Genomic DNA, 26306 nt, shown 5'->3' with positions numbered 1-26306 from the left:
TTTAAGTGTTAATTACAGTAGTCTTACATCTTTTTTGTAGTTCTAAAACTTTTCCCAAATAAGATGTTGTGGGAAAACAGGTCTGAAAGTGAGGAGGAAGAGGGTCCCTAAATCTCAATAATTTTCCTTCTGAGAGTCCATCACACCTATTTGCAAATGTCCACTTCTTTCTATAGTTGGCTTTTGACTTTCCACGTTTAAGGTGATGGATGGAGGTACCATCCATTCGAAGCACAAAAAATTACTCCCACCCTGCAGAACCCAAGAGGGAGCCCAAGTGCCCTGCGTAGCCACGTGTCCAGGGATTGCTCCAGAGGTAACTTTGGGTCTCCTCTACTGCTAGAAAAAGTAGTTATTGGCAAATTTTAAATAATGACCTCTCACAATTAAAAAAAAAAAAAGTGCAAAATTTTACCCCACCATGGTTAAATCATTTGAGTTTTGTTTTGTATTCTAAAAGAAGGAAAAAACAAAAATGACCTACCTCAAATGGTTCTTGTGACAATCAAGTGCCCAGCACACGCGAGACCCTTCATAAATATCAGTAACCTTTTTCTTACCTGAGCACCCCCTCCCCAGAGGCTGTTCCTGAACACTGCAGTGCTGAAACACCCCGTTCTCCCCTGCGCCCCCTAGAGCCGAGGTGACCACACATCCCAATGTATGCCTATTGTCCTGGCTGAATCGATAGCGCCCCCTTTCATTCTTAAAGTGTCCCAGTTAGGATGGTACATTATAAGGTCACCCTACCTATTGTCACAGTCTTTCCAGAAAAGGTATCCAGAAAAATTCACAGAGAGCTGCTTCGTCTTTCTGAATAAAGGCTACCAAGATGTGTTTTCAATAACAGCCCTAGAGCCATTGCAAAAATAAACACACACATGGCGGGGAGGGGTGCCACAGCCGACATGTGTTATTTTGTCCTCGGGAAGCGATGGAAGTAAGTGCTCCATCCCTTACAGGCGAACCTGCACACTTGAGGTGGGAGGTTGGACCACAGAAACAGGAAGTAGAAGACAGCTGTGATCAAACTTTGATCCTTAAAGATGCTCACCTCAGGGACCCACATTCTCTCAGACTAGTGGATTATTTCAATGGTGAAATGAGTCTTCTTATTAACGATGTGTGAACTATACACACGATGCCTGAATGCAGCTCATGAGAAAAAGCTCTTCCCCTTTTTTGAGGCACGGAGGCTAAGGAAATATTGACTCAGCCCAGCCTCTGTATTTAAGGTGAACAGATGTCGACCGGCCAGAGCAGAACTGCTTGCACCTGTGGTTCACCATGGCTCTTGCCAGTCCTCAAGTCAGGGTTCTTTCTCTTGCTGGAAATCACCCAGTGTTGACAGTGGAATTTTCTCCTCTCCTGGGGAGCAGGAATAAACACTGGAATGAAGAATGAAAAAAACAGAGAAAGGGTTTGCTTCTGGACTTGCCAACTCACTCCAAATTTGAATTTTAGTACTTTTAACACGACTTGTTAATAATATAGCCCATTGGATATACTCTATAAATAGAACCCATTTGTATCACATTTTACGTTTCAAATAGAGTGATCGGGATTCAGGAGATAAATTCTATCTCAAGAGACTCCTGCAAAATAAATGAAAACTTAGTTGAAGTGGTTTATATTTTGCTAAAGCATCTCAATTCTCATTCTTTACTAGAATTAGAATAAGCTTTATGGCTTCAGGGGTTTTGTCAGTTCCATTTTCTTGACATCCTGAGTGACCCAAAATAATGAAAATTTGCTCGATATGTTTTTAAAGTATATATTTCATGTTTCTTAATACATTTTTTTCTGGTTTCCCAGTTGAAAAACCAAAAGGCTTCTTTTTCCTCATTGATAGCTCTGATTATCTTTTATCTTGTCCCAGTTTTCAAATAATAATTGTTACAACCTTCACTTATGGAACTCCTGAACTAAAAATATATTATTTAACTTAATTTAAATATGCTCTCACCAGTCCCTAACACTATCCCTCTTTTTGAATTATGAAAACAAATGATAAAAAAACTAAAAACACCCTCCCGTGTCATGATCTCTGTTCTTAGTCAATGTCAACAGTAACATTTGTTATTAATAATATCTCAGTCAATGTCAAAAGTAACATTTGTGACTAATAATATTACCACCCATCTCATCAGGAAAATCTTTAAGTATTGGGAAGTTGTCACTCAATGTGGTGGATATTAGGTTTCCACAATTTTAATTTTCACTTATCATTGGCAACAAATTTTATCAGTCTCTTAAAGTGACAGGCTCACTTTGTTTTCATGAACACGATTGACAAAAACACAAGACTGAATCAGCATAATTTTCCAGATTTTTTTTTTTTTGAGCAAAAGTGCAATTCCACGGAAAAAGCTGCCAGTTCAGCTCACAACTCAATCACACAAGTACTTTCTCTTGAAGCTCCTGTTATACTTCGTTGTATAGCAGAAATTTTTTGGATATACCCTCAATTTTATTACACAGAATGTTAAAAAGACGTATACACAAAGATTGAGATTTAACAAAAATAATCATATTTATTGCTTCATTAAGGACATTCTTATGTAAAACTGCCTTTTGCCCCCTATGAGTGGATGCATCCGATGAGCTTACTCCGTATAGATAAGAACCAACTTACGTTCATTCCAAAAGCTCTTGGGATAATGCCCAACCTCAAAACAATTACTATTACACCCCCTACCATCACTGCCTACCTACATTGATGGCCTTTAAAGTTTTTAAAATACCTAATCAGTTTTCTTAAAAAATAAGGAGTTTGTGATAATATTTCAAATATTCATACTGGCCAATTTGGGCTGGTTGTATAATCTCTGGTGAGTTAGGTTGGATGATGTGGTCACGGTTTGCATGGGAAATAAGATAAGAAATAAGAATAAAATAAAAATAAAAAAATAAAAATATCAATACCCTTGAAAAATAAAAAAATAAAAGAAACAAATTTGTGGCCTAATGCTCAAAATGCCCTTGGAGGCACTAATCAATGTCAAGTGCTGACTCATTTCAGAGGCTCCAGAGACGATAACTGAACTGCTCATGTCACTGTTCCAGGAGGATACAAAGAAGCTAGCATAGGTATCAGGGAAGAAGCCCCAGGAAGACACAAGGAGGTCTCTGTTGAGCGTGCATGACTGGTCATATCCTCTTTGGGATACGGCCACACCTCTGACTGACCACAGCCTTGGCTGTTGAGCCCAAGGAGTTCAGAGGACAATAATCCTAAGAGTCACTTCTGCCCCTCCCCAACCTCTGCCCCTGGCCAATCTCCTTAATAAGCCTACCATCAAGGGGTTGCTAATTTAATGAGTTAAATCCCAGGATATCGATGTGGCCACATATTACCAGTGAAAGAGGTTAATATGACTTAAAAGGAAGCTCCCCTGCATTCTACTCCATATTCTTGTATCCATATCACACGGACAGCAGAAGGCTTGTCTCCTGGGAGAAGAACTGATCATGTTCCTCTTCTTATCCTTCTTCTTTGATTGATCTTCGGTTAATGAGTAAGGAGTGTCAGGACCCACAGACCTAGTCATTTTTCTCTCCTCTTTCTTGGTATAGGCACATTGAACAGGCTGGTCCCAGGATTCAGAATTGGGAAATGCAAAGGCAGTAAAAGATCATACCCTACTTAGGCTTCAAGACTAAATTGTATGTTCAAATTCAGCTTTGACCAGAAATGAGTGAACTCGGCTTATTTGGTTTGCACAGCTACTATAAAGAGATTGTTTGAGGCCCATTATGCTACTGGGAGCTTCGTGCAAAACTCCATCAGAAATCCCATAGGAGAGGAAGAGTCAGAGAATAAATCAAGCATTCCTCAGTCCTTGGCTTTTACACCATCATAATATCACCAAGCCCTATCCAGAACCCTTTACAGCTCTCTCTCGCATATCTTATTCACACTGGCAATGGTGCCTGGTGCAATGCCTATGTCACAACACAATAAATATGCATCAAATAACTTGAGAACAAAACAGTATTACCCTTGGTACTATCATCAATCACTCTGTTTTACTGGACAAATCTCAATCAAATTCTGCAAAAAAATAAAAAAATGTAATGGGTACAGATAGTTATAACCACTACAGCCAGCATTTACTGAACTAAGTATGAACATTAGCTTATTTAATCACCACAACAACCTCACAGGGAGGTTGGATGTTATAACACTCATTGTACAGATGAGTAAACTGAAGCTTAGAAAGGCCAAACAAATAACTTAACCAAGATAAGAAAGACAGTATATTGCAGAGTGATGAATAAAACTAGGTTTTTCTTAATCTAGAGTCATACTTCATAATTCTGTATCCCCTCTGAGTTTTTCAAGCATTTTTATTTCTGTAATCAGAAGAAAATAAGATATGTGTTGACATTAGAATCATAAAGATATTACCACCAACAATAAAAAATAAAATGAAAGAAATTTCCTAAAGAAGGATGAGAAAGTTTGTTGTAAAATATTCAGGATTGCAAAGACATTAATACTTAAACACAAACTAACCACCGCTATTCTTGGTCTGTTAACTTCTCTACGGTATACTCTGAAGATTCCAAGACAGGCATATGTTACTTATGCAGAGTTGTACTCATCTTTCTTTTAAGGTAATCAACATCATTCACTGAAAATTAACTCTATATTGGTGCTATAGACTGAATGTTTTGCGTCCCTCCCCCCAAAAAATCCTATGTTGAAATTCTAACTCCCAATATGATGGCATTAGGAGGTAGGGTCTTTGGGAAGTGAGTATGAGAGTAGAGCCCTCATGAATGGGATTATTGACCTTAAAAAAAAGACCCCAGAGAGCTCCCACATCCCTTCTGCCATGTGAGGTCAATGCAAGAAGACAGTCATTTATGAATCAGGAACGGGGCTCTCCCCAGACACTGAATCTGCTGGCACTTTGATCTTGGACTTCCTAGTCCAGAACCATGAGAGATTTTTGTTCTTTATAAGCCACCTGGTCCATGGTATTCTGTTTCAGCAGCCAAGATGGACAAAGGTAGAAATTGATATCAGGAGTGGGGTGCTACTGTATAAATACCTAAAAATGTGGAAGCGGCTTTGGAACTGGGTAATGGGTAAAGACTGGAAGAGTTTTGAGGTGCATGCTAGAAAAGGCCTACGTTACTATGAACAGGTAAGGGCAATTCTGGTGAGGGCCCAGAAAGAAAAGTAGAGAGCCATAGAAAAAGTTTCAATTATCTTAGAGAATATCTCAGTAATCCTGAGCAGAATGGTGGCAGAAATATGGATGGTAAAGGCCATTATTATGAGGTCTCAGATGGCAACAAGGGACACATTGGAAAATGGAGAAAAGGTGATCCTTGTCATAAAGTGTCGAAGAACTTGGCTGCATTGTGTTCATGCTCTAGGGTTTTGGGGATGGAAGAACTTGTGAGCAATGAAATCGAATATTTAGCTGAAGCTATTTCTAAGCAAAGCGTTGAAGGTGCAGCTTGGCTCCTCCTGACTGCTTATAATAAAATGTGAGAAGAGAGAAATGACTTAAAGATGGCATTATTATGCAAAAAAGAACTTAAAAGATTTGGAAAATTCTCAGCCTATACATATTGCAAAAAATGAGAACATTAAGGATGTGGCCAAGTGACCTTTTGGTAAGAGCATTAGTAGGGATCAGCCGCCTCAACAGAAGCCAGAAGCTATCCTCTAAGACAATAGCAGAAGGTGATCCAGAAATCATCAGAGCTGCTGCTCCAATCACAGACCCAGGTAGAAGGGCAGGCAGGGGGTGGGAGAGAGCAGGAGGGACCTCAAAGGAGGGACCACTGGCACCTGTGGGACTTTAGCCCTGCTGGGTGGTGCTGCGTTACGTCACAGGCTCCAGTCTCTGCACGTCAGCATCACACTCATCAACCTCCGCAGGTGCAGCTCCCACAAGCCCCAGGGCAGCACAGGCCATGGTGGCTATTTGTCCAGAGGGCACAGGCAGCCGAACACAGAGTGCAAGGATTGGGGGACAGAGCTGCCTCCATTTAGGTTTCAAAGGACAGAGGCAGCCAGAGCCAGGGCTGCATGACCCCAGCCAGGGAGAACTATGCGTGCGGGAGGAGGTGCAGTGGACAGCCACTGTGGGGCTGTCCTGCTGAGCCATGGGGGTGACGTCGACACCTCAGTGGTCCTGAAAGGGACAGCATTGAATCAAAGAGGATTATTCTCAAGCCTGAAGGTCTGATGGAATTTTTACCATCAGGTTTTGAACTTACCTGGGAACCTTCTTCTTTCCCGTTTTCCCTTTTAGCATGGGAATGTCTAGACCATGCCTGTCCCACCATTACCACATTTTAAAAGTGCATTAACTTGTTTGGCTTCGTAGAAATTTGTCTTGGGATGAACGTAGCTTGAGTCTCACTCATATCTGCACTAGATGATATGCGGATGAGACTTTGTATTTAAGAGATGATGCTGAAATAAGGTAAGACTTCTGAGGCTGTTTGGATGTAATTAATATATTTTGCATGTGAGAAGGACATGAATTTGGGGGGATCAGGAATAGAATGCTATAGACTGTTTATGTCCCCCAAAATTCATGTTGAAATCCCAACCCCTATGATAGTATTAAGAGGTGGGGCCTTTGGGAGGTGAATAGGCTACAAGGGTGGAGCTCTCATAAATAACATTAGTGCCCTTATTAAGAGACCCCCAAGAGCGCTCCCTCATGCCTTCTGCCATGTGAGGACACAGGAAGAAGCTGACCATACGTGAAACAGAAAGCGGACCCTCGCCAGACACTGAATCTACTGATGCCTTGATCTTAGACTTCCCAGCCTCCAAAACTATGGGAAATAAATTTCTGTTGTTTACAAGCCACCCAATCTATGGTATTCTTTTATAGCACCCTGAACAGACTAAAACAACCAAATTTTCCTAATGAATTGTCATTTGTAGCAGGAATTGAATCCTACTAATGACTTTTTTAAATGCACAATATAAAGTTCAGGTCTGTACTGTGCTTGGATTTGTACAGTGTTTTATATTAATAGATATTGAGCTGGTTCTCCTATGTCTAATACACACTGTGTGGCTGAAGGAATGATGCTCATTTTTATGTCTTTTATTTCTGAGTAGTACATGGAACACTGTTTGCATTTATGCTATTGATAAATAATGATGACCCCAACTGATATTCTAGTTACTAGAATCTAGTCTTTAATAGCAATAAATTAGTACTCAAGTTGTGAAATTTTATATTATATATCATTTCTTCTACATGACCAAAGGGCAAAATTGCATCCATTTTTAGGTGAAGAAGTGACGACTACTGACTAGCACTAGTAATCATTTTCTACAACATTTCTGTAAAAGGTTCTGTCTACCTTGTCATACGCTTTGAAAATTAGTCCTTGAGAATAATCCAAGTAAAATGTAAGGAAGCACCAAACAGAATGTTGCATTGTACAAACGCCTTCACAGCCATGATTCATCCCCCACAACAGCCCTGTGAGGTAGGTCACTTTCCTAATCATATTTCCCAAATGGAGACCACGAGGTAAATAGAAAGGTGTGGCATAATGATATCAACACATGTGAAACGTACAGAGGGACCTTACATGGGATTTAAATAATGTAGCGCCATTTTGCAAGTTAAGAATCCTGCTACGAGGACATACTTCTCACTTCATAACAGCAATTGTCAGACGAGAGGTCATCGTCTTATTACTGGAAACCCTATTACAGAAGCAGCAAATGGTTATCATAAAAATAGAGTCTCAAGTCTGTGGATAGTCAGAGTCCCAAAGAACACATAATTTCTATTGTTTGAAATACATCCCATTTTCAATCCCTTGGAATTCCCTCTTCTCTATCTTCCTTCCCCTTTATACTGCATTCAATGATCAATGGTTTTATTTCACTAAATTTTCTCAGGGATACACACTTTAGAAAAAGTTTAGAGAGGATTTTATTTATGACCTCTTGATGAAGAACTAGGATGCAACAAGATTGCATAAAATGTTGAGGTTTACGACATCCATGCAGCATATAAGCACTGGATATTTGCTTGCTTAAGGCATTTATGGAGAAAAACAGAAGCTACCACGATAACATCTTGCCAGACACATGAATCATCTCTTGGGCTTTCTTTTGGGGGTTCAAAAAAACCATTTAATATAAAATTTAAAATCTGGCCTTTAACAAACAATTCCCCCTTTCCAGCCCTTACTTCTTTAACAATATCAAACAAAACGGCCAAGATAAATCCCCCTCCATCCCCAATACTACCCATTAAGTTACGCTCCTTTCTCCAAAGAGCGTGCTTCCTTTGAATAATACACACAGGCTCTAAAATAGTTTGTTACCATCTTAGTAAACACATCTACAAAATTAAACTTCTTAATGTTGATAAACAATTAAAGAATGTTATACAGAAAAAAAAACTTAAAGACCAGCTCAATCATTTCTCTTTAGATACAAAAATTAAGGTCCACGGAGGTTAGGAGATATTTCCAAGATCATATTTAGTTAACGATTGAAATTGGGAAGAAGCCAGTTATAAACACCTTCTCCCACTCAGCAATGTGGTCCTTCTTGCTTCTAAAAGAAGGTACAGGGATCAGGCCTCATTGCTCACATGCTGGCTGGTGCGGCCAGAGAGAGCTACCTACAAAAGACACTGCTCACTAACAAGGACACCACAGGTACCACCTGCAATGGAAGGACAGTTGGTGCTGAGGACGCACTCCTAAGTTTCCCCCTTATGCCATATCATGAACGTGAGCGTCAGAGACCTTCCTGTCCTCCGGGTGCCCTCGGAGGCTTACGACCTTCCACGATAAAGAATACGGAAACCGGCTGGGCGCGGTGGCTCACGCCTGTAATCCTAGCACTCTGGGAGGCCGAGGCGGGTGGATCGCTCGAGGTCAGGAGTTCGAGACCAGCCTGAGCAAGAGCGAGACCCCGTCTCTACTAAAAAAAATAGAAAGAAATTATCTGGCCAACTAAAATATATATAGAAAAAATTAGCCGGGCATGGTGGCATGCCTGTAGTCCCAGCTACTAGGGAGGCTGAGGCAGAAGGATTGCTTAAGCCCAGCAGTTTGAGGTTGCTGTGAGCTAGGCTAATGCCACGGCACTCACTCTGGCCCGGGCAACAGAGCAAGACTCTGTCTCAAAAAAAAAAAAAAAGAATACGGAAACCGTGACATATCGGTGGCAACAGGCTTTAGTCTCACCTAGAAGCCTCCCCACTTTCACATGGAAGGAAAACGTGATCCCGTGTTGCTCCCTCCTGTTTTTTATGGAGCTCTGCTAGATGCTCCAGACTAGACAGCTGAACCTTCTCTGTGGCAGGATCAGAAATGACGGGAAACGCTCGCAAACTGAATGCCTGTGGCTGTCTACCACGACAGGCTGCACATCGTCCTAAGACAAGACAAACCGGCTTCAACACAATAGGAGTTCCTGGGGACATTCCACTTCTACTCTCACATGGATCAAAACATACAGGCCGTCAATTCTCGCTCTTATTCGGCTCAGCAGTATAAGGGACAACTGGTAACATCTCACTGACCAAAACACACAAGGAGGAGTCATGGCTTTGTAAGACATCCCACTCTGAAGGCAAAGCGGGAGGCCACGGGGGGGGGGGGGGGGCAGGTAGGAGTAAGGAAGGTTAGAGAGGCGACTCAGGGTATGGAGAAGGTAGACAGGCATATGTCCTTTTCACTGGAAGAGGAGATGGCAGACGGGCCCAAAACGGCTTTTATTACTCACTTACATCCCTGGAAACCAACAGATGGGATCTCTCATTGCCAAGTCCTAATGCACTTCATGTTCACACTCAGCATCAGAGAACACCGGGCTTCCAAATACCAGGACGCTGTTGAGAGTGCAGTGAGGACCAAGAATCCACAGCTAGAACCTGCCTCCATCGTGCAAGGAAAGCGCTTGCTCTAACTCAGGTGAATGTCCACAAAAGGCAGCAAGTACGTGAGTCTAGACGTGTAAACTGAAGGTGACCAGTGTCCATAAAAAATATTTACTTTTTTAGTATAAAAAAATATAGAGGCAACCCCTAAGGGTAATTCACATCTATTCTTTGACAGGGCTTATTATGAGTATTGCAGCAATTAATTCTTATCCTAATGGATAGTCAATAGCTGTTAGGTTCAAAGATTAAGGCAACCCAGAAAATAAACTTCTAGAAGGTTCTAGTCTACGTCATTCCGATACTATTTTTGAAATTAGTCCTTGAATACTAGGGCCCAAAACTCCTGAGCTGAGAAATTTTGATTCCTATCCACCAGCCACCTCAGTGCCTGGGCTTCTTTCTTGGATTGTTCAAAGCTTCGTACCCACATCTCTCGCAAAGAGCTCCCACGTGGAGCCCGGGGAGGAGAGAAAGCAAACGTGGTAGGCTCCGGGCAGCTCAGATGAGTATCTTCTGCCTTCCATCTTTTGGGTGGGAAGCCCTGCATTGAGAGAGGGGAGAAATGAATTTAAAATATATGACAAGGAAGCATAATTCCTGTGTTCCCATCTCACAATCATGGGACACAGCACGTATTAATCCTTCCCCTAAAGCAAATATCTCTAACTCCGCAGAGTTGAAGGGAAAAGGGAGTATCTAACGTTGATTGAGAATATTTTGTGCACTAGACACTCTGCCAGGCATTTTGCACAAACTGTCTCATTTAATTCTTACAGCAAGCATATTAAATAGGCACTACTATCCCATTTTTACAGAGGTGGGAATTTAAGGCACAAAAAAGTTACATAAATTGTCCCAAACAGTATACCCAAGATTGAACCTGGTTTTCTTCATGTCCTAAAGCTTTCTCCTCCTTCTTGTTATTTGTTTGATTTGTTTCCTTATTCTTTTCCCCCTCTATCCCACTACCATGACCCTCCTCCCCACTGGCAAACATTTTAATATGTTCAATGCAGTTCTTTGTATTTACCTGGAAGTGTATTTCAATGCCTTTTGTAAAATGTGTTCTCATTTTCTGGGCATCTGTTTTTAATTTTCTTATACATTATTATATTTTATATCTCATTCCATTTGCTACTTTTTCACCAAGCATTGTTTTTACATCTATGTTGTCACATGTTACAAATAATCCCCTTGGTTTTAACGTATTTCCACCACACGCACCTCTCTCTGATACTAAGATGTTTCCACCAAACAATAAGAATTCCCTAACATTTGCATGGTACCTTTCAGCTACAAAATGCTGCCGGGAGCTTGGTCCAAGCTCAGTCTTGGTTTATTTTCATGGTCTCCTAACTAACTGCCCTGACTCCACACCCCCAGGGCACTGCAGGCTACACTCAGCAGCTCTTCTCACTCCAAGTTAAAGTCCAAGTCCTTCAAATTGCCTACAAGTTCAGGAGACATTACGGCTAAATACAACCTAGTATCCTGGATTTGATCCTGGAACAGACAAAGGATGTTGGTGACATATGGTGAAACATGACGAATGTCTGCAGGTTAGCTAGCAGCAGTGCACTGCTACAAATGCCTTAGTGTTGACAAATGCACCACGGTTATATAAAACATTGGCATTAGTGGAAGCCTGGTGAAGAGGATACAGAACTCTGAACCATCTCTGTAACTCTTCTGAAAACAAAATTATTTCAAAATTAAAAGTTTTTTTTTAAAAGGCAATGGCAAAATACCTTTCAAACTGTGAGGAAAACCAATGTCCATTTTAGTAGTTTACACTCAGCTAAATTACTGCTTAAATGCCAGAGTAGAATGAAGACATTGTCATACATTCTCCCATGTACCTCTTCTAGGGAAGCTATGATCAGCCAAAAACCAGAGAATGAACTAAGAAAATGGGGAACAAAGTATACAGGAAACAGAGGTGTCAACACGCACAAAAAAAAAAAAAAAAAAGAAAATTTCCAAAATGCTAGGGAAAGTAGATCTCAGGCTGCAACTCTACACTAAGGCAGAGGACAACTACACACATGGGATTAGGTCAGAATGTTCTGGGAGAGCTCCCTTCCACAAGATCAAACAAGCTAGATACCTGGTAGATCTCAATATCTTCGGAGGAGATTTAAGCAATCTACAAAGATTGAACTAGGGACAAGTACATTGAAAAACAATCAAATAAGACAATTAATAACTAGGAAGAGACAAAAAGCTGTACAGGTAAGGCTAAAACATCATAGTATACTACACAGTTCGACAGTCACACAGTCATAATCACATAAACATTGAATGGCTAAAATAGTGTATAAACATGTTATTTAGAAACATCAGTTAAAGACTGAAATAATTAAATAATTACCTAAATAATGTGGTCACTACTGGGGAGGAGGGAAAAGAGAAAACTGAGAGACTGCTGTTTTTGTTAACCACCTTTGTAGAACTATTTGATTTTTTTTAACCTGTGTGCATGTATATCTTTTCCTTAAAAAATAATAATAATAATAATGGGAAGATAGTAACATGCATCAGGCTTATAATGATTAGATTCTTCATCCATCCCAAATCTAGAAAGCAGAATAGAAAAACCAATTTGGAAATATAAAAATTTGGGTGCTACCTATGATTGGATCAACATGTCCTCTTTTCCTTAAAACTCTCACAGGAAACATATGAGAAGACATTAGAGGTGTTCAGTGTGAGGAAGAGATGACTTTGAATTAACATAAAGTCTGTCTTCGAGCATCTGGAGATACTGTAAGTACTAGTGTGCATTAACTTATTTGGTAGAGTGTGAAGGATAGAGCTTCTCAAATCCTCCCTTCTCTTGCATGTGACCACGGAGTTTGGCTCCATGGGCCTAGAACTTGAGCAGGGAATCTTTACCAAGCTCAGAGGACCAGAATGCAAATCCATATTGCAGACCATTAGGAAAGCCTAAGACTTAAAACCTGGGAAGTCTAACTACCAATATAAAGTTCAAAAGACTAGAGCTGGGCTCAAAATGGGGACTACGTTAGCCAGAGTTCACAGTTGAGACTGTATCTGGAGCAAGAGCAGAACAGAATCAAGTAAGGCGGTCCTAGGGTGATTACCATAAACTTTCGAGAGGCCACTGCCCACCTTAGTGGCTGGTAGGTTCCAGACGCCAGGCTGTAGCCCACTGATCTAAAGGATCAGAAGCAGGTAGCTAAGAATTAATTAGGGGGACGTTTGGGTTCACCATAAAAACTATAAATATAAACAAAAGATAATATGTATAAACAAAAGATAAAAATAGGCTATCTTAAAAAGTAATGAAATCCCCAGCACTAGAAAAATTCCAGCACAAATTAGCAGACACCTTGTTCATGATACTTGAATCACGAGTCAGCTGGTGGTTGTACTGACCATAGAACCCTTCATAACCTTCCCAACCCTGACCTTCCATAACTGCTTCTATGAGAAAATGAGTAATAATACTCTATTTCCTTGCCCACCCACTCAGGAGATGAGTCCATTCAACAGTGTAGGATAAAGTTCCATCTGAAGGTGACATCACAGAGAAAAGAACCTTATGAAACGGGCTCTTTCACTCTAATACTCTGCCAGAAATATTTCACAGTGTGACCTGAAGGACGTGTGTCTGATGAAAGTTATGACATTTTTAGAAGTAACTAAGTTTTGGCATCCCTGTCCAGCTGAGGTCATGGGCAGAAAAACCAGCTGCTTCTAAAGGATGATTTTAAAAGATTTTGCTTCCAAAGAGAACATGGCTCCTATTCTAACAATGAGAAAAAATCAGATAATCCTCAAATTCATAACTTCTTGAGCCCATCAGGGAACTGAATCCCAAAGAGTGACAAACCTGACCAAGGAGAGACAGATAAATGATCAGTTTCACCTGTGATAGAACAGAGGAGGAAGCGTGACCACCACAAAAACAGGTAACACGAAATCAGTTCAAATTTTAATATATATATATTTTTTGAGACACAGTCTTGCTCTGTTGCCTGGGCTGAAGTGCAGTTGTATCATCATAACTCACTAAAATCTCAAACTCTTGGGCTCAAGCAATCCTCCTGCTTCAGCCTCCTGAGTAAAATTTTAATAAATTGTTAAAGGTGAAATATAAATGACCATGTCAGCTTGGAATAGCTAGAAAGCCAAGATACAAAAGGAGAGTGTAAACTCACTCAAAAACTCTTTTCTGGGGACCTGGACTGCTCTAGTCAACATCTGATAATAATGCCCACCAACAGAGAGGACACTCACAACAAGCAGGTAGACAGTATGACTTGTCCTTGTATTTCAGGCAGCCTCTCCCCTTTGTCACCCCAATGCTGGTTCTATGGGCCCATGAGGAGAGAAGACATTATGGGAACGATGAAGGCTATGCACGAACTGAAAAGCTTTGGCTCCCACTCCCAAAGGCAGAATTCATCACTGCCGATGTTGAGTATCTAACGTACCAGCACAACAATGATCAATGATGACCTTTCTATATGGCACCATTCCTTGACGAGATCATCCAGCCTCTTAGTGACAGACTAAAATCCTTTCACCCCAGAAGGAACAGCTATTTGTCCTTGCTGAAATTGACATTTACTCTAGATACATGTATGGGGGCTGTCCTTGTGCCCCATACCTCTGCCAGCACTATCATCCAGGGGGTTACAGAATAACTTCTTTAGCAACATGATCTCTTGTATGATGCTAACTCAGACCTAGGTACCCATTGTGTGGTGAAAGAGGCGTCATAATGCACACATGCCACTGTGACAACAGACGATGTGACAGTGGACACAGGACTCACTGGTTTCACTGTATACTCCATCACTCAGAAGCAGCTGGCCTTAAAGAACTTTGCAATAGCTCAAGTATCAACCCAAGGACAATACTTTGGGTTTGTTAAGCCAGCAGTCCACATATGAGACTGTACTACAAACAGCTAGACTAGCTACAGGAACCAGGCAGTTGAAGTAGGATTAACTAATCTCACCATCATTCCCAGTGACCCATTTGCTTATTTTGTGCTTCTCATCCCTGCAACCGTAGGCTTTCCGAGCTTCCTGGTTCCTGGTTAGTGGGGTAGGGGACGTTCCTTTCCACAAGGGGCACAGGAAGGTTCCCAACGAACTTGAACCTATGGAACTGTAACTTCTACCTGGTCCCTTTGAGTTCTTCACACCAGTAACCAGCAGGAAAATAAAGAAATGATTGCCCTGGTGGTGGTAACGGACTACACAGTAGAGGCAAACAGGGCATGTCCAGGACCGGGCAGTGTCCATGCACAGTGATGAAAGGGAAAGTGTCACTGCAGTGATCACAGCCTACAAGGGGTAAGGCAGCTGCAGACTCCTAAGGGAAGAAGTTCTGGGTCACTCTACCAGGCAAGCAACGCAGACTAGTATAATCGCCGGCCAAGAGTGAAGGGAATAAGAGTGGGTTGTGGGGGAGGAAGAGGATGTATTCCAGTCGCTGCCTTTGGACCAGCTGCAGCAGTGAGGTCTAGGACTTGTTCCCCTAACCCTCTTGTCTGAAGTTATTCAGAGATTTGGGCTGACTGACATTTTCAAGAGAATTCCATAACTAACTGGACTTGTACTTCCTCTAGGGAAAAAATGATGGCATTCCTGCTCATAATTGTTAAATGCTATAGTACAAAATCTGGATATAACGGGGAGAGAAATGAATCTGAGTGATGAAAGCGAGGACTGCCTTAGACACCATTCATTTCATCATTTCATGTCCTCTCATAATGGTGTCTTGTTCTAGCAGCTCCTCATGGGCTCTGACAGAATTCACAGAGACATAACCTGGCAGAACATCACCTCTCATCACCTCCTGCCTGCACCAAAGCCTTTCATCTCCTGCCCGAAGGCTGCCACACTGATGTTGCTCTGAGACTCCACAGGAAGCTGACAGGCACATGGGCATTCCCCAAGTGTGGGGAAGTTGACGCCTCATGGGACAAACCTATGACCAATGGGAGACAGGAACCAGTGGATAAATTCTTCCCTCTTTCTTCCTACAGAGAAAGAGATATTGAGAAAGATTATGTAGCTTTTGGGGAGTGCAGTCCCATAGACGAAGCCATCAGTCATGGTTGGTAGTGGCCAGCACAAGATCACATCTTTGTGTTGTCCCTCCTTCCTTCCCCGCTTCACTCTGCCTGTCCCTCACGCTCACTCGCTGAGATTGTACTCCCCAGTGAAATAACAGTACAAAAGCCCTCTGCTCAGGCTGTGTTTTGGGGGGAATCTAGGCTAATACGTGACTTAAAACATGGCGGAATTACATGCAACTTCCAATAATGAATGCTGGCAGGCTCCACTTTCTCCTTCTGCTCGGCAAACAGAACATTTGCAACCAAACCAGCACCTCCTCTGAAGGAGACTAGAGAGCAAAGTGATAAACAGGTCAATTCGTGGAGAGGACACAACACTAAACACTTGAGTACATAATAACAGCCTGAAAATATTTGAAGCAAATATTGACAGAACTGAAAGAAGAAATAGGCAAATGCACAATTACAGATTCAATACTCCTCTGAATAACAGACGCAAACAGAAGATCACAGAGGATACAGAAGACTTGAACAATAGCTATCAACCAACTTGATCAAACTGACATTTATAAAACACTCCCCCCAACAACTGCAGAATATATTAATACATTCTTTCCACATGCACAAAAAAACATTTACCAAGGTAGACCATATTCTGGACCATAAAACCAGTCTCAAATTTAAAATGATTGAAGCCATACAGTGCATGTTCTCATAACATAGTGGAATTCAATTAAAAATCAATATCACAGCTAGGTACAATGACACACACCTGTGGTCCCAGGTACTTGGGAGGCTGAGGTGGGAGGATCATTTGAGACTGGGAGTTCAAGGCTGCAGTGCGCTATAACTGTGCCTGTGAATAGCTACTGCACTCCAGTCTGGGCAACATAGTGAGACTTTGTCTCAAAAAGAAATAAATTTCAAAAATTAAAAATTAATATCAGAAAGGTTTTGGGAAAATCTCCAAAATCACCCACTAGAATGTCAGATATTAAAAAACTGACTACACCAAGTGTTAATGAATGGAACTCTGACAATGCTGATGAACAGGTAAGCTGGAACAACTTTGGAAAACAATTGGTCATTTCTCAAAGTGTTAAATACATTTACCATACAGCCCAGCCATTACACTCCTAGATATTTACAGAAGAGAACTGAAAGCATATGTCCGTATGAAGACTTCCACATTCACACTTTGTATGACTGTTCGTAGCATCTTTATTTATAATAGCCAGAAACTGGAAACAACTCAAATGTCCATTAACAGGTAGGTGGACAAGCAAATTTTGGTACATGTATATTTCAGAAATGGACTACTGATAAATGATCAAGAATGTCCACATTATCACAGCATTGCATATTATGTGATTCCATTTATGTACAGTTCCAGAAAAGTGCCTGGGCTTCTTTGTCAAAAGTGACAAAAAGCAGATGGGTAGTTGATTCAGGAAAGGAGTGGAGGGGGAAGGGTTAGAAGGGGACATTAAGAAGTTTTTAGGGGGATGATAGAAATGTTTGTTATCTTGACTGTGGGGGTAGTTTCATAGGTATCTGCATATCATCACCAATCAAACTGTACAACTTTAATATGTGCAGTTTATTGTACATAATTATACCTCAATAAAGCTATTTTTTAAAAGGTTGATCTCAATCCCATGAAGCTACATATCTGATGATTAAATGTTGTCCCCCCTACAGCCTCTTTGGAGATGGATCATTTATCAATAAATACTCTTTAATGAAAGAAAATTTACTCATGGGGTGGTCCCTACATAGTGAAAGTGCAAAAAGTAGAGAATAAGCTTATTCGGATTCACAAGGGGTGGCTCCCATGGTCCCCACCACCTGGTATTAACACCCTTGTATAATCCATGCCCCCCCTTGTGTCTTGGTCCATTCTGGCTGCTATAACAGAACACAATAGACTGGGTGGCTCAAACAACAAATATTTATTTCTACACTGCCGGAGGCTGGGGAGTCCAAGATCAAGGCGCCTGCAGATTCAGTGCCCAGTGAGGGCCTGTTTCCTGGTTCATATATGGCCATCTTCTCACTATGTCCTCGTGTGACAGAAAGAGGCAAGCGAGCTCTCTAGTGTTTCTTTTATAAAAGGGCACTAATCCCATTCATGAGGGTTCAACCCTCATGACCTAATCACCTCCCAAAGGCCTCACCTCCCAATGCCATCACATTGGGGGTTAGGATTTCAACATATGAATTTAGGGGTGGGGTGGGAAACAAACATTTCGTCTATAGCACCATGCCTGTGGGTGCTACCTCTCGCTTGCTTCTAGCCAATGGAATATGGCACAGCCAACAAAGTATGTGTGATTATGTATATAAGACCATGGCACTGGCCTTGCTGGAGTCTCTGGCTTCTTTGCTGGCTTTGGGGAAGTGAGCAGCCCCAATGGGGAAGCCCACAAGGCAAGGAACTGTGGGTGGCCTCTTGGGGCTAAGGGAAGCCTCCAGCCTCTTGTCAGCAAGAAACTAAAGCCCTTGGTCCTACAGCCCCAAGAATCTGCCAAAAAGCATGTAAGTTTAGAAGCAAACCTTTCCCTGGTTGAGCCTCCAGATGGGAATACAACCTTGTCTGACACCTTGACGCAGCCTTACAGAGGGCCAGGTAGGCCACGATGAGAATCCTGACCCACATAAACCGTGAGATGACAAATGTATGTTGTTTTAAGCCACTACGCTTGTGGTAATATTGTTGCACAGCAAAAGATGGCTAATACACTCAGTCTGCATACCTATGAGAGAGAGAGGACAGCAGAAGCAGAGTAGACAAATGGCAAATGCATTTGATATTCTAATAGTATTGTCTGCATTCAAACACAGCAATTTGAATGATTGTCAATTACAAGATAAAAATAGAGTTAGAGGAAATCAAATTATTTCTTTCAGCTTTTCTTTGGCTAAAAAAGAAAAAAAGAAGAAACATATTCAAGTAGCTTACTTTAAGTTTTGCTGTAATAAATCTGGTGAAATAAGTGCAAATAAAAACTGCTCTAATACCTTTTAATTTGCTTTCATAGTATGTTTTGTTCTGCTTTTCAATAATCAGCACATTAGCATTTTAGAATTGTAACTACTTCATTGAAATGCAAGCAAAGCCTTCTGATCATCTTCGCTGACCACCTCTGGGGGAAATCAGAGCACACTGGAGGAAAGCCCACTCTACCTCAGGTTCCTCAATGAGTCCAAAGAGAAGGACGTTCAATTATGCCACCGTCAGGCATTCTGAAATGCCACCACCAGTTAGCTGTTTCTGTTGGAAAAGCAGGAACGACCTCATATCTATTTAAAAGCTGTTCACCAATGTCACCACACCCTGCCTAACCCTCCATCAGCACTCAGTCAGGCCCAGGAGCAGTCAGGGTTTGCACAGTTCTTTCAGTTTTCTGTGAATACCATCTCCAAGCCTTGAAATGATCCTGAAAGCTAGCCCAGGCCAGTCATCACCCTCAGAAATTCTATTTTCTGCTTTGATATATTTTGAGAATAAATAATTGGTATAGCATGGGCAATTAATGTGGACTCTACTCTCTGATGTGTTTTTACAGTTGTATGTGTGTATGTGTACCTGTGTGTGCATGCACACATGTGTGTACGTGGTGTACTTTATTTTTTGCTATAATGCAGCCCTATAAATTAAATCATAAAGGAAGTCACTGGAAATCAGGATGCATTCTTTGAGAAGAATGACGTAACATTTAGCATTCCTGTTGCTGACCAAGACACTTGACATAAAATAATTTCATGAGCTAAAATGTTATATAAAACCAGATAGAAGAATTTAAATTTTCATAATTGTTTAAATTATGAAAAATGATGTTTCAAATATTTTAAATTTGTCTAACCATATACATATTTAGTATATGAAAGCCCCATATAGTATGCGTACGATACCTAAAAATAATTTCACACACTGTTTCGGTTTATGCTTGACCTGAAATTAATATGAGAGCCTAAATAAACATTTAAATATTTAACAAAAGCTGTTTGTCTTCAGAGAATTTAGGTAAAACATTATGTGTATCTAGGAGGCAGACAAGTGGTACGTGTGGGCCCCTTTACTTTTCAAAAATTTCAAGAAATTGAAACTAATCTTTTTTTTCTATAAATTTCCTTTTAACAAATTTAGTTATACATAAAGTGGGATCATTCCCATTATAAATAAATAAAGTAAGCAAACGAGTGTCAAGAGTAATCTAGACACATGGAGACATGGCTATGAACTTCCTAATAATTTAAGAAAACGATTTTTAAGGATTATCTCCTTTATTATTTGAATAGTTTATATATTAATAAGCATGTGTGGGCACCACAGAGAGAAAAAGCAAGAATCAGAGAGAGAGAGAAGGACAGACAGCGGTTAAACTGTGTGTGTGAAATGAAAATGAGTTTCAAAATGGCAGCCATTGGGCCAAAGTGTAAAAGTTCCAGCAGAAGTCACCGTACTGCTTTGCCACAGCGTCAGTAGAGTGGTTAAAGGACTGACCATGCAGATGATATGCAAAGCTCTTAATTTTTTTTATGCTTGGGCCTTCTCCTCTCTTTCTATAGCTTCCCTGGGTCACTGCCCAACCTGCAGTGCAGCTGTCCTCCAGAAGGAAGAGCAAGGAGAACTGAAGACCCTCGGGAAGAAGGACATGGCTTGTAAACTTCAGTCCCAGAGAGAGCAATGAAATATTCAACCATCTTGCAGAGCCCAGCCTCTCCCATAGGATAAAGAACAGTAATGAGGCAGCAACCCCAGAAGGGAGGGCAGAGACCATCCAGGTGACCAGCCTAGTGTCTCTCTGCCAGACCCTGATGCACTTACCCTTTCCTGAAGCCTGATATTATCCCACACCTTGGTGCACACCATACACTCAAACGCATCGATGTAATTGTCCTGGTTGATGTCTTGCACACCCCACTTCCGTTCCCTGAGAGCTGTCAGAAGTCTCTGGTTAGAGATCTCACCCTTCAGCTTCCATTCTACATAGGCCTCGTACAATCTGTCATCATGATCCAGTCGTCGGATGTAACTTGCCAGCTCTCTGGGGTGAGAAAATTCGGAGACGAGAATAGCGCTTTTGTCACTTGGCAGCCAGTCTGTGATGCTGGGGGATCCGTAATATACGGGGACTACGCCCAGCTTCAGTGGTCTCCAGAACTTCTCGGTGATGTAGTCATCACACACCGCATTCTCAAAAGCAAGGATAAACTTGTACTGGGCAATGATCCTGTGAAAGCCATCGGCATCCATAGAGACCGGACTTTTCAGCTGCCGGGGGAGATCTTTGTTTCGTAAACACTCCCCATAGGAGTCAACCTCGATGTAAGTCATCAGCTCGCGAACGTAGCTGTCCCTATCGGATGGTGGGTCACAGTCTGACTGTACATACACCAGTGGAGCAAGTCTTTTCCTAAGGTTGTTCTTGGACTGCAGAGGAACTAGGTATTGGAGGGACTTCAGGACTTCTATGCCCTCCAAGTATTGGGTGGTTAGTGGCAAGTGGGAGTGCCTGCTGAATGTGGCAGTGTAGTTGAACAAGGTGACGAGCGGCTTATGAAAGAGCTTGTAATTGTTTTTCGGCGACTCTTCATGGAAAAGGGCCCAGTCGTGATGGGCTTTCCTAGGCAGAGGTAAGCTATCTATGTTAAAGTCAGTACCTAGGAAAAGAAAAGAAAATATTAATTAGTATGTCCGAAAGAATTTTGGGGTCTCAGTTTGAGTCTACCTGGTAAGATTAGCATATGGAGGAGTCTGAAGCTATAAATGAGGAGCCTGTGACAATGTCCCTGCAAAGCGGCTGGCAGCCAATCGTGGCTTTCACCCCAGAAACTGCTTAGGGACAGGATCACTTAGGAGAAGAACTATCTTTCTCATTTTATGAAAAAGGAAATGGGAGTAGTGTCTAGCCGGCATCTAAAGGAGAATTTATTCCACTGCCTCCTGCAACTGTCCTTTCTTCCCGGAGGTGCTGTCTAGGAGAGGACAGGAGAAATAAAAAGAGATAAAGATAGACAGCTCTTAAATAAGAAATGAGTAAGAGAAATGAAGCCAAAAAAGGAAAGCAACCAGGTTGGTGGATTAATTGCAAAAAAAAAAAAAGTGAAATCATGCAAAAGTAGCCAGAAGAAATATACAGGATAGATTTTTAAAATCCAAAATGACTGATTTCAACAAAGTGCAGTTAATCAATCTTTGTCAAAGTGGCAGACAAGAGGCTTTTAAGGACGAAATAGCTGATAATAGCACTATGTCACAGACCACCGCAGGATGGACAGGAATTAACAAGCACATCAAGAAATAAAAGAAGGCGTAACAGGATTATAATTATGAGTGATTCTGGCTTCCCCAGGATTAATTGGCAAACCTTTGAAACATGATAATGTGCAGACAGAATTGATGGATGCGGTAAGCAATTGTTTCCTGACTGTGTGGGTCGAGATCCAGTCAGGAAGAACTTATTTCTATAACCGAGAAAAAAGAATGGAGACAATATCACAATAAGTAGTAGAGAATTTCTGAAGTGTTCCTGACACTGACGATTTTTTGGACCCTGATTTGAGTTTTTAAAAATAAACATGAGGAAATGGCCAAAAAAAAAAAAAAAAAAAAATTGATCTTCCAGCATCCACTAGGGGGGAAAAATACCACCAAACGAATACTTGCAGCAGAATAAAACAAATCCTTTGATGGAGCTCATAAAAATTAATTATTTAATGCCAGTGCATACTCGCTCAAATAAATAGAAACTCTTTGGTGCCAACAGTGCATCAATGAGAAATCAATTAATCAAGAAAGCCTTTTAAACAAAGATCAGATAAGATTATGTCAGAGGACATGTGCTCAGCACAGAAAACTGCTGAAGACAGTACCTCTGCCTTTATAACAAGCGTTTATTCTAAATCGTCAGCAATCACTTACTAAAGCGTAAAAAATGGGTATATACTTGTTTACCTGGCATTTGCTATATTTGATCTTTAGCATCAAAAAGAATACTCACCTAACACACCTGAAATTTAATGGAATATATAGAGTTGGATGGTTGACAAAGGTGAATCATCATTAAGACAGAGGAAAGGGAGGACATGAAAGGAAATTTGAGAAGAAAGGCAATTTGTCACGTTGAAGTACAATAGTTGCTGCTCAAAAAGGGCAAAAGCTGGTCAAGTCGCCAGTGACGGGAAATGGAACCTGTAAAACTGAGTTAGGACCTAAAGTTGCCACCTAAGGCATAATAGAGAGTCAAGGCATTAACCTGGGAGAGAAAGTATTAGAGTCCAATCCATTGGAATCAGAGAAAGGGATCAAAGTTGTAAGATTAGTGACTAAAGAAGATAAAATTCAAACAAAAGGAAGCCCAGAATTAACTGGGGGGGGGGTGCGGTTCAGGCACAGGGGTTCTGAATGAGTGACTCAAACACAGGTCACTGTCCACTGCTAATTGCTAGATGGCACACGTGTGGTTCTTAATCCGGCTTAGTGTAGGTGCATCATGGCAAAGATCTCAAACGCAGAGCACGGACGTAGAAAGACACAAAGCCTGCTTCAGAGAATGGAGAGGACTCGAATTCTGTCTTAGCTTGTCTACATCACTCAAGTGTAGGAAGAACTAAAACTGGCTGTGTCTCGACTCTTTCGTGGCCACGATGAGAGTCCATTCAGGTTGTGCTGGTAACAGGAATAGGACTGGAAAACCCGCACCAGTTATAATGAGCCTGCGACTCATGCTGCCTGGGAGATGGGGGCTTACAGGTTCATTCTACCTCCATCCAAGTTGCTATTAGAATCTCGATGTTGGAAGAAGAGGGGGAAGAGGATGAGGTCCCTCACACATGCAATCTACAGTAGCCAGAGTCTAAGCAAACAATATTCATATTCATGTATGAAGAAGCAACACATCTTTTTAAAAATGAGAATGTGAAGTTGTCCTACGTCCATCTGAATTCTGTTTAGTTTGTAGGGGTGGGGCTCTCTTTAACAGTGGGGGGTGCCTCTTTAATAGTTAAAGGGATCTAACTGTCTGGAAGTATTCCCCATATTTACTATGTGAAAAAGCATTTCCTAGTAACTTCCCGGAGATACACACACAGAACACAACCACACACGTGCTCACGCACGCACATGCACGATCCCATTAAAATCGGTTTTGTATAAGATTGTTCCAAACGACAATCTTTCTCTGGGGAAGAGTAGAAATAGGTCATCTTGCCCTCTGAGCTTCTCTCCTAAGCCTAGAGCTTCAGATGGTAAACATTCAAAAAGAGAACTGAAATTAGAACCATGACAGACCTAAACTATTAAAAATAATATTTCACCAGGGACTTCATGGCCTAGAATAGGAGTGTCGATACCGAGCAGTTTCTAAAAGGTACTGGACTTGGCTCAGGAAACAACTGAGTTATTTAGCTCTTCCTGACTCCAGTTACCAGCTGACTACAACAAAAGAGTTGGAACTGGGGTCTTTAAAGAAATGCAAATCAATTAACCCATGGTAAATCCGTACAAATGTTGACGAACTTGCAGGCGAATGGTTCACTAGTTTCCTACGCTCATCTTCACTGCCTCTTACATTTAACAACTTCAGATTCAAACTTTGATTCCTCTGGGGTGTTATGTGTTTGCTGAATACTGACAAATGTGTATGTTCCTTTACACGACAGCTGACAAATAGACCTTAAGCACGAACGTGCGCTGAAAAGGGAATGGCAACTTGGAATACAAATGGAATAAAATGAATGCTGGCCGAGGATGCCAGATTGCTGACGGTGGAGCCTAGATCTGAAGTAGCCGGGAAGCCGAGGAGCGACATACTTTATGGGATGTGTTTACCTGCCCTCTCCTCCGGCAGGGACACGTCCTCTTCTTTCACTACCCACACACACACACTGGTGAAAACACAAGGCGACGTGCATCATTAACCCCACTTTACTAACGAAGTGTGACTCAATTATCTGGAGCTGCAAACCCCAGGTGGGGAACAGATATGTCAGACTCGCTGACAGTAAAATACCAGAAGGATCGCCGCCGAACGCATGACTCCTTGCATTTGCAAGTCCATGCACAGAAATGCTGGCCAGCTCGCGCACGCTAATGACATGGACACCCCGGGCTGCTCGGGAAGGTGGCATGCCTCAATTTGGGAAGCAGAAATGCTCCCGCAAAACGCTCTCTAAAGATAATCTCTGCTTTTTTCTTTTTTTAAAAAAAAAAAAAAGAACCTCTACCATAAAACTGTGTGTCCTCTAAAATGTGGCCCCACCAAAAAATACTCCAACAGAATTAAAACTTTCAAGGAAAACTAGTTTAGACCAAAGGGCTACCTCGTATGTTATCACCTAGCATTTGCAGAGCCCACTGCTATTTTTGAAGACTTTTCACATGCATTTTCTCAACTTAATCCACACAACTCTATCGGGTCATTTATTTTCTCCAAGCTTCTGAGGGTTAACTGAAAATTTGAAAGAATGGTGCCAGTAACTGGGAAAGGCTAGGATTATACCTTATGCTGAATTCTGAGCAAAGGAACTAGCTGCATAGGCAATTCTACAGATATCCTGGCTCCAGCCATTGCAGGGGGACTGTGGCAGACCACCGGACTGGAAGAGCTCTCATACTGACTTCTGGACCCATGTTCCTCCCTCTTCTCCAGCCATCTCTCTTCAAGAGTCCTTTTAATCAAATATCACGCAGCCCTTTCTCAATTACACATGTTCAATTAAGTATGTCTACACTATTCCTAAGCCTGGTAATTTCTCATACCCCTTATTGAGCCCGTGCTGTAGGCCGGTCATTAACTTTGCAATCAGGGCTTGAAGCAAGAGTACAGAGTCCTGTGTACCAATGTGTACGTATTGAAAAGCTATGCATCAACGTAACAAGCTAGTAAATGTTCGGTCCTTCCACCTTAGCATATATACCTTCATGATTAAAATATATATATTTAGGCCGGGCGCGGTGGCTCACGCCTGTAATCCTAGCCCTCTGGGAGGCCGAGGCAGGCGGATTGCTTGAGCTCAGGAGTTCAAGACCAGCCTGAGCAAGAGTGAGACCCTGTCTCTACTTAAAAAAAAAAAAAATAGAAAGAAATTATCTGGACAACTAAAAATATATAGAAAAATTAGCCTGGCATCATGGCGCATGCCTGTAGTCCCAGCTACTCGGGAGGCTGAGACAGGAGGATTGCTTAAGCACAGGAGTTTGAGGTTGCTGTGAGCTAGGCTGACACATGGCACTCTAGCCTGGGCAACAGAGTAAGACTCTGTCTCCAAAAACTAAAAACTAAAAAAAAATAAGTTTTATCACAAATTACAAATCCTCTCCATTGTATTTCTTGATA

At 41.5% G+C, this 26306-nt stretch overlaps 1 protein-coding gene across 2 annotated transcripts in view; it reads right to left on the bottom strand.

The window, feature by feature from the left end:
- Nucleotides 1-1090: 1090 nt before the first annotated feature.
- FUT10 (fucosyltransferase 10) overlaps nucleotides 1091-26306 on the bottom strand; it is a 67041-nt gene continuing 41825 nt past the window's right edge. The window contains exons 4-6 of one of the 2 annotated variants that reach the window (XR_006730876.1): nucleotides 20795-21630; nucleotides 9753-10446; nucleotides 1091-1388 (exon numbers count right to left, since the gene is read on the bottom strand). Coding sequence is in view for 1 of the 2 variants with exons in the window: in XM_045535442.1 (XP_045391398.1) it covers nucleotides 10219-10446; nucleotides 20795-21630 (1064 nt within the window). In the remaining variant the exon portion in view is untranslated. Of the gene's footprint in view, nucleotides 1389-9722; nucleotides 10447-20794; nucleotides 21631-26306 lie in introns of those variants that run through there. The other variant, XM_045535442.1, reaches the window with a different exon arrangement.

The sequence above is a fragment of the Lemur catta genome, chromosome 22 (genome assembly GCF_020740605.2).
Source record: "Lemur catta isolate mLemCat1 chromosome 22, mLemCat1.pri, whole genome shotgun sequence".
Classification (NCBI taxonomy): Eukaryota; Metazoa; Chordata; class Mammalia; order Primates; family Lemuridae; genus Lemur; species Lemur catta.
This window is presented reverse-complemented; position numbering and strand designations above follow the sequence as displayed.